Genomic DNA, 13,349 nt, shown 5'->3' on the forward strand with positions numbered 1-13,349 from the left:
GTGGTCCTGATGGCATCGTCGGTCAGTGACCTTCAGCACTCACTGGATCGGTTTGCAGCCGTGTATGAAACGGCTGGGCTGAGGATCAGCACATCTAAATCTGAGGCCATGGCCCTCAGCAGAAAACCAGTGGATTGCTTAATCCAGGTAGGGAATGAGTCCTTACCCCAAGTGATGGAGTTCAATTACCTTGGGATCTTGTTCACGAGTGAGGGGACGATGGATCGGAGTTTGGCCTGAGAATCGGAGCAGCGGGGGCGGTACTGCAGTCGCTATACTGCACCGTAGTGACGAAAAGAGAGCTGAGCCGGAAGGCAAAGCTCTCGACCTACCGATCAATCTTCGTTCATATCCTCACCTATGGTCATGAAAGCTGGGTCATGACCGAAAGAACGAGGTTGCGGGGTACAAGCGGCCGAAATGGGTTTTCTCAGGAGGGTGGCTGCAGTCTCCCTTAGAGATAGGGTGAGAAGTTCAGCCATCCGTGAGGATTCGGAGTAGAGCCGCTGCTCCTTTGCGTTGAAAGGAGCCAGTTGAGGTGGTTCGAGCATCTAGTAAGGATGCCCCCGGGGCGGTGGTGTTCCAGGCACATCCAGCTGGGAGGAGGCCCCAGGGAAGACCCAGGAGTAGGTGGAGAGATTAAATCTCCACACTGGTCTGGGAACGCCTCGGGATCCCCCAGTTAGAGCTGGTTAATGTGGAAAAGGGAAGTTTGAGGTCCCCTGCTAAAGATGCTGCCCCCGCGACCCGACCCCGGATAAGCTGTTGAAGATGAGATGAGATGAGACAAGAACATTCTTGTTTCTCTTTGGGCAGTATGAAACAACTGCTGCTAAGTGAAAACAAATATTGAGGAATGCAGAGGTTTGCCCAGCATCTTCAGAATTTTACTGGGAAGTTCTGGCTTATTTCTTCTGACTGTTCCCAACATAGTCAGCTTTCTCTTCTGAAGTTCATCTCCAAGGCGGTAGGATGTAAAGAAGTTGTCACATGTGATGTTATGACCTTGCAACCCTTCAATCATCTCCAGCACCACACGCATCCCCTGATTCTTCTCAGATGTTCCTCCATATTGCCTCACGGGCTACCCAAATTTTGATGCCATACTTGGCAGGCTTGTTGGGCATGTACTGTCTGAAAGGACAGTGCCCCCCGAATGGTACAAGGCACTCATCTACAGTAACATGGGGACCAGACTTGTACAACAAAGATAGAATTTCAACCCATTTATCCCATACATCTCTAAATGCAGCTAGTTTGTCCCTTTCACATCCACCAGCTCAGGTGTCACGGTTGTCAAATAGAATCACACAAGATATCATGTGAAATGTCTTCAGAGACATTGTTGCTCGAAAGATTGGCCTTCCATACTCTTCATCCCATAGACTTGCAGTTGCTTCTCCCTTTGAACTGTACACTCCAGCTAATACCAGAATTACAATGTAAGCATGTAAGTCAGTCTGATCAAGTGGTTTCCATTTCTCTTGAGATGCACGCTCCCCTCCAACTTGGTCATTTCCAGCATAATTTTCGCTATTGGTGGGGATATGAAGAACTGAAATGCTACTTAAAAATCATCAGTCCTAGATCTTGTAGGACCGGGAGTCATTTTGATGACATTGGAAGATGACATTCTACCCCGGCTTTGGTGTTGTGGTGTTGACCATTTTATATTATCGTCTTTAGATGCCCATGTCACCTCTGTGGCTGATGATTGCTGCATTCCTTGGCTTTGATCCGATGGAGACACAGCGGCAGGGTCGTCCTCTGAATCCTCCTCATCGTCGGAAAATTGACAATCTGGATCATCAATTACATTGTCCTCGGTCTCTAAAATCTCTTCCTCTGCATCACTATTCCAGTTCAAAATCTGTGATAAAGCTTCTTCAGCTGTAAACCTTCTGGAGCTCATTTTTGGTGTGTTTGTCAAAGAGATTGCATGAGAAAAGTGACAAGGGCAAGGGAGAGAAGGTCCCTCCTCGACATACACCTGGGTCTCTGGCAGTGAAAATACAATTAACTGGGCAGTCAAAATAAAGTAGATCAAAGAGACATGTTTATTTTGGATCTGTACAGCTACTTACCCACATAAAAGTATCCGGGTCAAAATGACCCGCAACATCATCTTTGTATACAAACTCTGCACATACATTCCACTACACATCAAAGTGTCCAGATTTTACACACCAGTTCATGGGCATGTATGAATTTTTTTTTACCAATTTTGAGTTTTAAATTATTAGGTCACAAATGTCCGTCTACCACTAAGAATGATAAAGGTGTACTTTGCCCCGTCTTAAAAGGTGAAACAAAGCTAACAGGAGACTCAGGAAGATGTCAATCAATCACAGTAGACACACCCACACAGTCCTGAGAAGAGGTCTAATCAACAGATTAACTGAAAACACCTGTGTGGTTGTTCAGGGGCTTTAAAGCCTCAACCTGCCATGGCAGGTGAATACAGACAACAAGGGATAAGACCAAAACACATACATACGCGGGCAGACAGGATCAGTTCAGTGTTTTAATGAATTTATATCTATCTTACTAGTAGGTACAGGGACCATGAGGCAGGCAAGAATGAAACCGGGGAAAGCAGTTAAAACAGGCAAACAAGTTCTAAAAGGGTCAGGCACAGAATGTCAGTCAGATGCAGGTCCAAGTTAGTAAGTAAGTAGAAACAGAAGGCTTGAAAGCAACAAATATTGGTAAGTGGCAAGGAGTGTTTTGAAAAGGGTCAGTTAACTGCATGGCTGATTAGGAAAGTGGGCATGGGTGGTAAGGGATGTCAGGTGATCTGGACTGGCAAGACAGTCTGAGGGCATCAAGTGAAAGATTAAATGGCAGGTCTGGGGAGTGAGAGTAAAGGACATGGCCTGGGGGAAGTGAGCAAGGGCTGGAGACAGGGACAGAAAGCCAGGCCCGGCAAAATTACCATAAGTCCTCATTATGTGTGTGCGTTATAATATGTATCTGTTGTCTTAACAGGAACTCCTCCTAATGTGATGTTCATTGACTGTGAACCGCTGTCTCCTCTGTTGAATGAAGATTGTACTGTGCATCAAAGACTTCTGTCCTGAGGATGTGTCAGTGACTTGGACTAAAGATAGAGAGATGGTTCCCTCCGGCGTCTTCAACACTCCCCCAAGCCTAAACACCGTCGGCCTCTACTCCATGTTCAGTTTTTTTTGGACCAGGGCTCCAAGTTCAGGTGCCTGGTGGTCCACAGTGCCCTGAGAGGCTCTTCACTCTGCCTGTAACCCACTGACAGAAAGCTGCTGATGTCCCCCCCTCTCTAGTAGTTTGAACTGTGGAAGGTGGGATACAGATCAGTAGAAATAAACTAGGGTTTTGTATAAATCCCCAAAAAGGTTGTTTCATTTTATTTCACGACTCTCTCTCCCACAGAAAGTGAGAATGGAGGACACATTGTTGTCCTTAGGATTACTTCCAGCACAGATTCATAGTGAATGTATCAATAGTTTACATGCAGCAGTTTTAAAAGGCGGATAAAGTCAACTTCTTTGTTTGTCTGAATACATATTTACTGTATAATTTAGCACTGCACTGTTGTTTCCCTTTGACCAAACATATTGCATACAGTAAACCTTCCCACCTTCCCCTCTGTTGTCTCATTCCTATTTCATATCCAGTAGCTGTGGTATCTACGTAAACCACAGTCTCTCATAGTTAAAATCATGACCAATGCGCAAATGGTACTTCCACATTAATGTGAAATATTAACCCAGTAACAGAACTCACAAGGGCCATTTTCCTGCATCATAGAGTATTTTTTACATTTTTCAAATAAGTAAGTTCTTTGACTTAGAACTCCACTGATTTATCAAGTAATACACGTTTTCTACTCATTCATTTCATTATCATAACCTGATGTCTAGATTGCCTGCAATGCAACTCACCCAGTGACCGACCAGTTGGAGACTGTGTGGTATGTTAGTAGCAGCTGATGTATCCTGCTGCAAAGATGAGCAGCAGGCTGCAGAGGTCTGGTAAAGTTATCTACTCAATAAAAGTTATATTAAGCTAACTAAAAATCGCAACACTAAAAACCTAAATAAATAATTACTGACAGAATTAAATGACTTTGAAAAAGAGCACCTACATTTAAGACACATGACACAAGTGCACATCAGCATTCTGTAAGCGCTGCTTTTACTAATGACTGTTTATGTGAACTCTATAATGTGATATGTCAGACACAAGATAGAACTTGGATTACTATCTGGAACATTAAATATGTATTACATATTGCACAAATGTAAGTTTAAGTTCAATCAATTGATTAACTGATTGGAATTAACTACTGAAAAACTATATTTCTGCTTGTGACACAGGATCAGGATATTTTAATAAAAACACAGTTGACTGAATGACAACAAAAGCTCAGTTGTAAATCTGCCTTTATTCTTTGACAGTATTTGCACAATTCATGTAAGACAGAGTTTCAATGTAAAGACCAAACTGCCTTGGTATATTCTAACATTTACAGGCAACTCAGAAAAAGGGTAAAACCAAATATAAAAGAAACATCTCATATTAGCAGTATATGCAAAGACTTTTTCCTTTTTTTTTGTTTATTGTAAAGTGTGTTTCATCAAAAATCCTTTATTGTACTGTTCCTAATGATAAAATTACTTTGTTACTTTTTTGTTTAAGTTTAAAATATGTTGAATCTGAATTTGAGGAAAATACCATCCGTTTTAATGAGAATTAGTTATTGTTTGAAAGGATAGATAAGGATTGTTTTAATGTGAAACAATGATTACATTAATCGTTTTGCAAATTGAATCTGTTGTGAAAGTTGAATCTGGGTAAACATAACTCAGTCTGAAGACAACTCACAGCTCACTCACATGTTAACTACAATAAATCACTTTGGTTTGAAAGGCATTTAGTCAGAGTTTGTGTCATATATCTCTGCTTTGATTCATATTCTTAAACATATCCAACCATTAATTTACCATTCCCTGGAATTTTTGGGATAAAAATACAAACAAACGAAACTTTCTTCACGTAAAGTAAAATCATAATAAAACATTAAAGCTCCTCCATACTATTCTGGGTCATACAATGATGCAAGGAAAATTAAAAAAAACATCATATCAGCTTGAAACAAATCCTTTGATTGTATATATATATACTGTGTTCAGTGCAGTTGTGTCACTGTATTTATTTATTTCACAACATAAAAGTATCTAAATATAAATATTTGGCAAAACTTAACTTCACTTTGAGTCATATTGCAGAAACATGTCATATTTATCAACAATATTTTACTACACTCATGTACTTCATATTACTCTTGATATATTCAATATGTTCACATATCTGAAACATAAGGCATTGGAAGGCATAGCAGTAAACTATGTGTGTGCAGTTCACAGACCAACAATCATTGTTAATACATTCATATTTTTAAGCAGTGTAAAAAAGATTTGTATTTCATTAAATATGATTATGTGTTATACAGTGGAGATGCATTTAAATTTGTTAAGAGCACGTAATATCAACATGTGACAGCGGTTTAATTTTGGACCAAAGCTTACAAACAAATGGAATGTTTTTCTTTGTGTGTTTTTGACTTTCAGTAGAAAATGTGTGATTGTTCTCCCGCATGTCCAATGAATGAGCTGCTGCTACTGACTGCTATGAGATGGCTACAGTAAACACCTGTACCTGGAGCAGCTGTTATGGTACCTCTGAACCAGACCCAGTCGTTAGTCTAATTAAATCATGAAACCAAACTCTAGTTTAAAGTAGAAAATGTGAGTTCATCTAGAAAGTAAGGTGTAGGCAATATGGTCTGAGCATTTGTGGAGGACGGAGCAGAGCTAGAAATGGAGTTGCTGATCAGCTGAAGTCTCGGTTGGTGAGGATCATGGGGGCCACCAGGGTCCACATGTACAGGGCTAAACACACCCAGCTGGAGGTGATCTTCACCCACACAGCAGGCCACTTGCTGGTTATGGTGTAGTCTGCATCAGGGCTGAACAGAACAGAACAGAAGGTCTTTCAGTCATCCACATTCATCTGCTCATAAGGCTTCAATGTCATCCTCTTTAAAGGTAAAATATGTAAACTAAATGTTTTATTCTATAAAAACAACAATGTATAAACTAATAAAAAACTTAATCCCTCTCGATCATCACTTATAATCCACTTGAAGAGTGTGGTGGTGTGTGCATCTGCAGAGACCCTGCCCTCTGCATGGATTTTATTTGCAGTCTGTGGTCTTTAGTGGCTTATTCTAATGTCAAGAGTACACAGAATATAAAAACATGTTGTTGTGGTGGTGTGATTTGGAAATGTACAATTATTAGTGATACATTTCTTATGTGTCACAAATTGCTGTGTTCAACATGATTTTCTCTGTGGAGAATGAGTGTTGGGTTATTAATTGTTGTGTTAAAAGTTATAACTGTGTCCTGACTGTAGCATTTGGGTGACTGGTATGGCCGTATATTGAAAATGTGCATCAGCCAGCTCAACGTCTCCTTCTCATTTTGCGAGAGCAGACTGACTCATTCCACCTCACAAGGTCCTAGTAGTTTTACACTACACCACACTTACTTCTTCATATTCTGTTGATAATGTTCTTTTTAACATTTTATACTAAAAATCCATATATTTCACATTGTACCTTTGACTAAGTGCACCCTAAACTCTGGTTATATGTTAACGCCCCGCATTAGTGTTGCATTCAAGTCACAGAGGTGACAAAAGAATGAAAACAGCGGTTAATAAATCCAGGGGGCTGTTGACTCTTCTAACCCTCTGGTTGAAATACATATTCCATCCATTGCTCAAAATATCTATTTTTTAATGTTTTTCTCAAGTTTTGACGATATTACCTTATCCAGCTGCAAGCAGCATTGAACGGGCCCTCGCAGCCCCGTCGGGTGGGGGCAGGTGGGACGCTGGCAGACCCAACCATACATTCCCGCAACCATGACACACTGCATGCATGACCCAAGACATTATTTTCTGCATTGGCCATTGGGCACTGCAAATTATGGATTTAAATTTTTGTATTTCTTCTGATTTCCACTATGTGGCACTAGAGAACACACACACCATGCAACACCATGTTGCTGTATATCAGATGTAGGCCACATCACATAAATTTCATGTAAATCAGACAATGTCTGTCACATAAGCTTTACTTGCAGTCAGTAGATGGCGCTATGACTCTGACTCAATATGGGTGTGTAGATGTCTTCAGGTCTGGATTCTCATACAGAATGTGAAATCTGGGGTAGAATGGACAATGTAAAGTCATGTTACAACAGAGCAGTGTGTCATGGCAAAACAGTAAAACACAAATGTTTTATAATTTGGCATCGTGAAGATCTCGTGATTCTGCTGACCACATTTGAGATTGATCTGTAGAGTTCTCTAGAAGTTATGACCATACCTTACACCATACCTGCCTAAAATGGTGGGTAATCACATGAATGATGACATCATCGTCCAAGTTATTGATTATTCCTTCACAATTTAGCGTCACATTAGTGGGAGGATTATATTAAATTAATCCGATAATCTCTCTAGGAGGAGTTTGCATAGAATACATGAAAACTGCACAAAACTTAAGATGGCCTACTTCCTGTTGGGTGGAGAAAATATAAGCTGATGGGAAATATGTCTGAAATGATTAAAGTTATGCGGGTACCAACCTTCATGAATATCAGAACAACTTTGTTTCAACTAAGGCCTTCCAGGCGTTAGGGGGCGCTAGGAAGCTAGCTAAACACACATGGTCGCTGTATATTTTCACAATGTTTAAGGGTTCTCATGTGTCTGCCAAGTTTTGTGCACTTCCGAGTATAACAAGTGAGCTAAAAATATGTTGAAGTGCTCAAAGTAATTAGGGGGTGCTATTTACCGGACGTGTCACACCCAAGTCAAATTATAACATCTAATCTAAAACTTTATTGGTTTGAACATGCGTCCACAGTTTTATGCATTTTTGTGCATCCTACACTCCTCAAACGAAAATTATTGCACATAATCCAAGATGGCCAACTTTCTGTTGGGTGAAAGAAAATTCAAAAAAATGTCAATATGTTTATCAAGATGAGAGCAATGATCTCACCCAATTTCGTGATCATCAAAATAACTTTTTCCCAACCATAGCGCGTGTTTGGGGGCGCTATGGTTGGGAAAACTGCAAAACTTTGCCACTTCTGACCTATGTGCCAGTTTTAGTGAGATTTTGAGGATCCCAAACCCCTAGAAATGTGATGAAGTTTGACACATAAAGCTGACTTCCTGTTGTCAGTAGGTGGCGCTACGACTTTGACTCAATTTCAGCATGTAGATCACCGCCACGCCACATCGAGGGCATTCCATGAATCCTCAAAAGCTTCGCGATTTAGCGAAAAAAGGTCTTTAGAGGCAACCAACAGATTTGAAGTCACTTGGGTTAATTCTCCAGGAGGAGTGTCACTATCACCAGCGAGTCCAGTTTCATGCCGACCACAGAGCCGGCCCATCTGATCAGTTTATCCAGTCTGGAGGTGCCTTCTTGGATATGCTGCCCCCCAGCACACCACAGTGTAGAAGAGGACACTGGTAACCACAGACTGGTAAAACATCCACAGCAGTTTGCTGCAGGTGTTGAAGGGCCGCGGTCTCCTCAGGATGTACAACCTGCTTTGTGTCTTCCTGTACAGGTGGCTGGTGTGTGTTGTCCAGTCCAGTTTATTGTCCAGCCACAGCGGGGTATTTGTATGAGTCCAAAGCCTCCACCTCAGCTCCCTCTAGCAGGACTGGAATCTTGATCTGGACCTCCCAAAATCAATGGCTAGCTCCTTTGTCTTGGAGGTGTTGAGGTCCTCCAGTGGTGTCCTTCAGTCTGACATACTGTGGCTTGTCAGTTAGGTAGTCTCAGAAGCAGTCCACCAGATAGGGGTCCACTCCTATCCTGTTCAGTTTGTCCTGAAGTATAGGGGTCTGGATGGTATTAAAGGCACTGGAGAAGTCCAAAAAGAGAATCCTCGCTGTGCCGCTTCCCTTATCCAGATGGGAGTGGTGCAGCATGTAGAGGATGGTATCCTCCACACCAACATCTGGCTGGTACGCAAACTGCAGGCGGCCCAGGGCGTGTTGTACCTGGGGTCTGAGGAGGCTGAGGAAGAGCCGCTCCAGCGTCTTCATCAGGTGTGAAGTGAGTGCCACCGGTCAGAAGTCATTCAGCTCGCCTGGCGTATGGCAGCGCAGGTCTTCAGTAGTCTCGGACACACTTTATCCAGACCTGCTGCTTTCCTGGGCTGGAGCTTCCTCAGCTGTCCTCTGACCTGGTCTGTGGTGATGTGAGGCGGGGATTATGTTGAGGTGGAAGAGGAGGAGGGGGCTGTTGTGGTGTCAGGGGGTAGGTGTGTAGAGGGAAGAAGGGGAGATGGCTGCAGTGAGGGTGGGGGGAACAAGGGCTGGTTAAACCTGTTGAAGAAGTCATTCAGCTCGTTCGCCCTCTCCATTGTCCCCTTTGTAGCTCTGGTCTTTGTGTTGTGACCTGTGATGGTCCTCACACCTTCCCAGACCTCCCTCAGTTTCTGCTCCACCTTTCTCCTGTAGCTGTCCTTAGCTTCCCTCAAACAGTGTTTCACCTCCTGCTGTGCTGCCTTCATGGCCTGCCTGTCCCTACTCCTGAAGGCAGCCTTCTTCTTGTTGAGGACAGCCTTAACTTCCTGCGTTACCCATAGTTATTAGGGTAACAGCAGACAGTCTTGACAGGGGAGACCACGTCTGCACAGAAGTTCAGGTGCTCTGTCAGACAATGTGTCATCCCCTCTATGTCCTCACCGAGCGGGTTGATCAGCACATTTCAGATGGTGTTGTAACAGTCTCTCAGGGCACTTTCCATCTCAGGGGACCACCTCCTGATGGTGCGAGTTGTCACCGGCTGTTTTTGGACCAGGGGGGTATACAGTGGCTGTAGGTGAACCAGGTTGTTATCAGACTTCCCCAGTTGTGGGAGAGGGGTCACCCTGTATGCATCTCTTACATTAGCATACAGGAGATATATTGTCCAGTTGTTTCTGGTGGGACAGTCTACAACCTGGTGAAAAACAGCCAAGGTAGAATCCAAAGTTGAATGATTAAAGTCCCCAGAGATGATCATAAATGCCTCAGGGTGCTGTGTCTGCAGCCTTGCAGTGACTGAGTGGATCTTGTCACAGGCAGCGGTTGCTAAGACGCTATCAAATAAACTTTGATTCAACTTCAAATATTTCATGCCCTGTAAGTAGAACCCAGCAACCAATGTAGAGGGATGCTTTCTGTGTTTACGTTTGGTTGGACTTGAGGACATGGTTTAGAAATGGTTTTATAGAATCCAATTTTATTTGGAACTTTTCATTCATTGCGCTTTGTCACCAATCCTGATGACATCATCAGCCAGTGACCTGCAGCGCTGGCTGAAACGGCTTGGATGAGGATTGGCAGCTCTAGGAAGAGTTCAAGTACCCCAGGATCTTGTTCACGGGTGAGGGGATGATGGAGTGCGAGTTTGGCTAGAGAATTGGAGCAGCGGGAGCCCTATTGCATTCCCTTTACCGCAGCGTTGTGACGTGTGAAGCTCTTGATCTACTGGTCAATCTTTGTTCCTACCCTCACCTATGTTCATGAAAGCAGCCAAAATGGGTTTGTGTGGCTGGAGTCTCCCTTAGAGATAGGATGAGAAGTTCAGCCATCCCAGAGGAACTCGGAGTAGAGCCGCTGCTCCTTCGCGTTGAAAGGAGCCAGTTGAGATGTTCCAGGTCCACGTCCACCTGAGAGAAGGCCTCAGGGAAGACCCAGGGTCAGAGCTGGTCAATGTGGCCTGGTAAAGGGTAGTTTGGAGCACCGTGACCCAACCTCGAATACGTGGTGGCAGATGAAGAAGAGGAAGAGTAACTGCTTTGCTGTTGTTGAGAGGTGAGATACAAATAAACCTGTCTTACCATAAACTGGCGTCAATCCTGCACGAGAGCATCGAATGTGGATTAATCCGCAGCTGAAAATAGTCCTTAACCTTTACTAAAAACTACAGTGTCCAGGTGATTAACGAAATTACCACTATAATCTATTAACTTATATATTTGTCAGTGAGTCTGGGGCTAAGAGCCAGAATGTATGTAGAGATGATCTTGTCACAGTCTGCCCTCTCTTCATCATCATCTCAGAGGCAGGACTTAATTCTAACTGGAAAATGACGGAACAACAGTGCAACGGAGCGGCAACAATTAGATTCACTTTAAAAAGAGGATCACAGGGATTTTTGGCGGTGTATCAGTACACTCACTGCAGTGCGCAAATTGAGACAAAGCTACTGTCCATAGCAAAAATGCGGGCTCATATTTCTCATTTCAAATGTTTTAAATATTTAAAGCCCCTGAACACCTACACAGGTGTTTTCAGTTAACCTGGTTGATTAGACCTCTAATCAGGACTGTGTGGGTATGTCTACCATGATTGATTGGCATCTTCCAGAGTCTCCTGTTAGCTTTGTTTCACCTGTTAAGGTGGGACAAAGTTAACCTTTATCATTCTTATTGTTAGCCGGACATTTATGACAGTCATAAAATTCCCATCAGACTCTCATCAAAGCCCCACCCACTTCCACCCAAGCAGAGGTCTAACCAACTAGAGTAACTGAAAACTCCTGTGTGGGTGTTTAATGGTGTGACAGTTTACAAAAATGGAAGAATTTTAAAAAGGGCATTTTCAGATTGAAAGTCAGTCTGCAGGGTGTTGTGCCTGTTGCAGTTTCATATTTGTATTTTTTTTTTTTTTTTGCAATAGTTTTATCTATCTTATTGGAAATGTAAGCTGTGTTGGGAGGACTCACCTGTACCAGTTGGTGAGGGTCATCATAATGTAGAGTGAGGCCAGGAAGAGCATGAAGTGGAAGAAGGAGTAGCTGTACTGGACCATGTCCCGCTCATTGTCCTCCACCCGCCTCGGTCCTGTCACCTCCTCTGTGAGGTCCGGGTTGCTGGCGCTCTCAGCCAGGATGGCTGAGTCTCTGGAGGCCATGGTCAGCTTGTTCACCTGGCTGGTGCTGGATGAACGGATGCTGAAGGCAGAAAACTGTCAATTTAGAAATACAAAATTTAACCCCTTAACTTTATTTGTGTGGCTGACAGTTTCACCTCAAGTTCCTTCTAGTAGCTGCTTTGGAGCTTTTGGTCAAATCACATAATCTTCCCCAGCACACTGGCTTTTCTCAGTTGACATGAAATATAAAATTTTACTTTAAAGGTTGAATAGGGAGAAAGATCAGAACACCACCATCTAGTGTCTTAAGATCATTGTCACAACAAAAAAATAATAATTCCAGCACTCGAGTTACAAGGTTGGTCAGACTTGGCCCAGTAGCCTACAGGAGACTAGAGTCTGTTTGAGCCTGTTTGAACCCATTCCCTCCAGCCAATCGCATGAAAGTGATCTTACCGATCAAGGAGAAATGTAGCCATTTGGGCGTGTGTTTTAATGCCGTTGAACTCCTTTATCTCAATCCATGGAGTGAAAGCTTGGCCTATATTGACTCTGGTTTTTGCCCGTCTACGCTCACTCAGCTGCTAGGACAAATAACGGCCCCTTCACTGAGGCTCTGAAGCAGCTGCAAGATTGGCAACCTCCATTTCACCCAGTGCCAGCCTACAGTAGCTGCACCCAACAACAGACAACCCTGGCAACCAGCAACTCCAAACGCTATTGGCTGGTACAATGGAAACAGAACGCGACAATAAGTCATTGTCGAACCCATCAAATAAATATATATTTTTATGGAAAAGCAATACTTTCATTCTGTACCCCTAAAAACAGAAAAATATATATTTTAAAAAATAGCTTTGAATAAAGATTCTACATATTCAACTTCTAAATATATTTTTCTCCTTGTACACATTGTTGGCTTAAAGTGGAATTTCAAAAACTCTTTAAACAGCAGCTAGCAGACAAAGATCACGTGGTATGAGTGAAAGCTCCAGAACAAAAACTAAAAGGACATCGAGGTGAGACTAAACTTTGAAACTCAGTTTACTTCTTTAGTTTTGACATAAAGAAGATTAGAAATGCACTTATTCGACCATGGCATTAAATTAGTGTTTTTTTAATTTAATTTAATTTTTTTATACCAGCCGTGACATCGACACTGGCATTGTTTTCACCTTGTGAGTATGTGTGTGTGTGTGTGTGTGTGTGTCTGTGTGCGTGCATCATTACAGCAAAATGTGGTCCCCGAGGACACCTATATAGCAGGTATTTGAGTATTTTTATATGTCTGACTGTGGAAAGATTTTGTCACCACCAAGCGTCCCAATCGTCAAACCATCACAATATGA

The 13,349-nt window shown here is 42.7% G+C and overlaps 1 protein-coding gene across 2 annotated transcripts in view; it reads right to left on the bottom strand.

Annotated features, from left to right (window-relative positions):
* Positions 1-4,592: 4,592 nt before the first annotated feature.
* Positions 4,593-13,349, bottom strand: part of serinc3 (serine incorporator 3) — a 28,595-nt gene continuing 19,838 nt past the window's right edge. Inside the window, exons 9-10 of one of the 2 annotated variants that reach the window (XM_083938479.1) lie at positions 11,852-12,079; positions 4,593-6,007 (exon numbers count right to left, since the gene is read on the bottom strand). In XM_083938479.1, coding sequence (XP_083794605.1) covers positions 5,872-6,007; positions 11,852-12,079 — 364 coding nt within the window. In that variant the 3' untranslated portion in view covers positions 4,593-5,871. Of the gene's footprint in view, positions 6,008-7,188; positions 7,272-11,851; positions 12,080-13,349 lie in introns of those variants that run through there. The other variant, XM_083938480.1, reaches the window with a different exon arrangement.

This window comes from Echiichthys vipera, assembly GCF_963691815.1.
Source record: "Echiichthys vipera genome assembly, chromosome: X".
Taxonomy (NCBI): Eukaryota; Metazoa; Chordata; class Actinopteri; order Perciformes; family Trachinidae; genus Echiichthys; species Echiichthys vipera.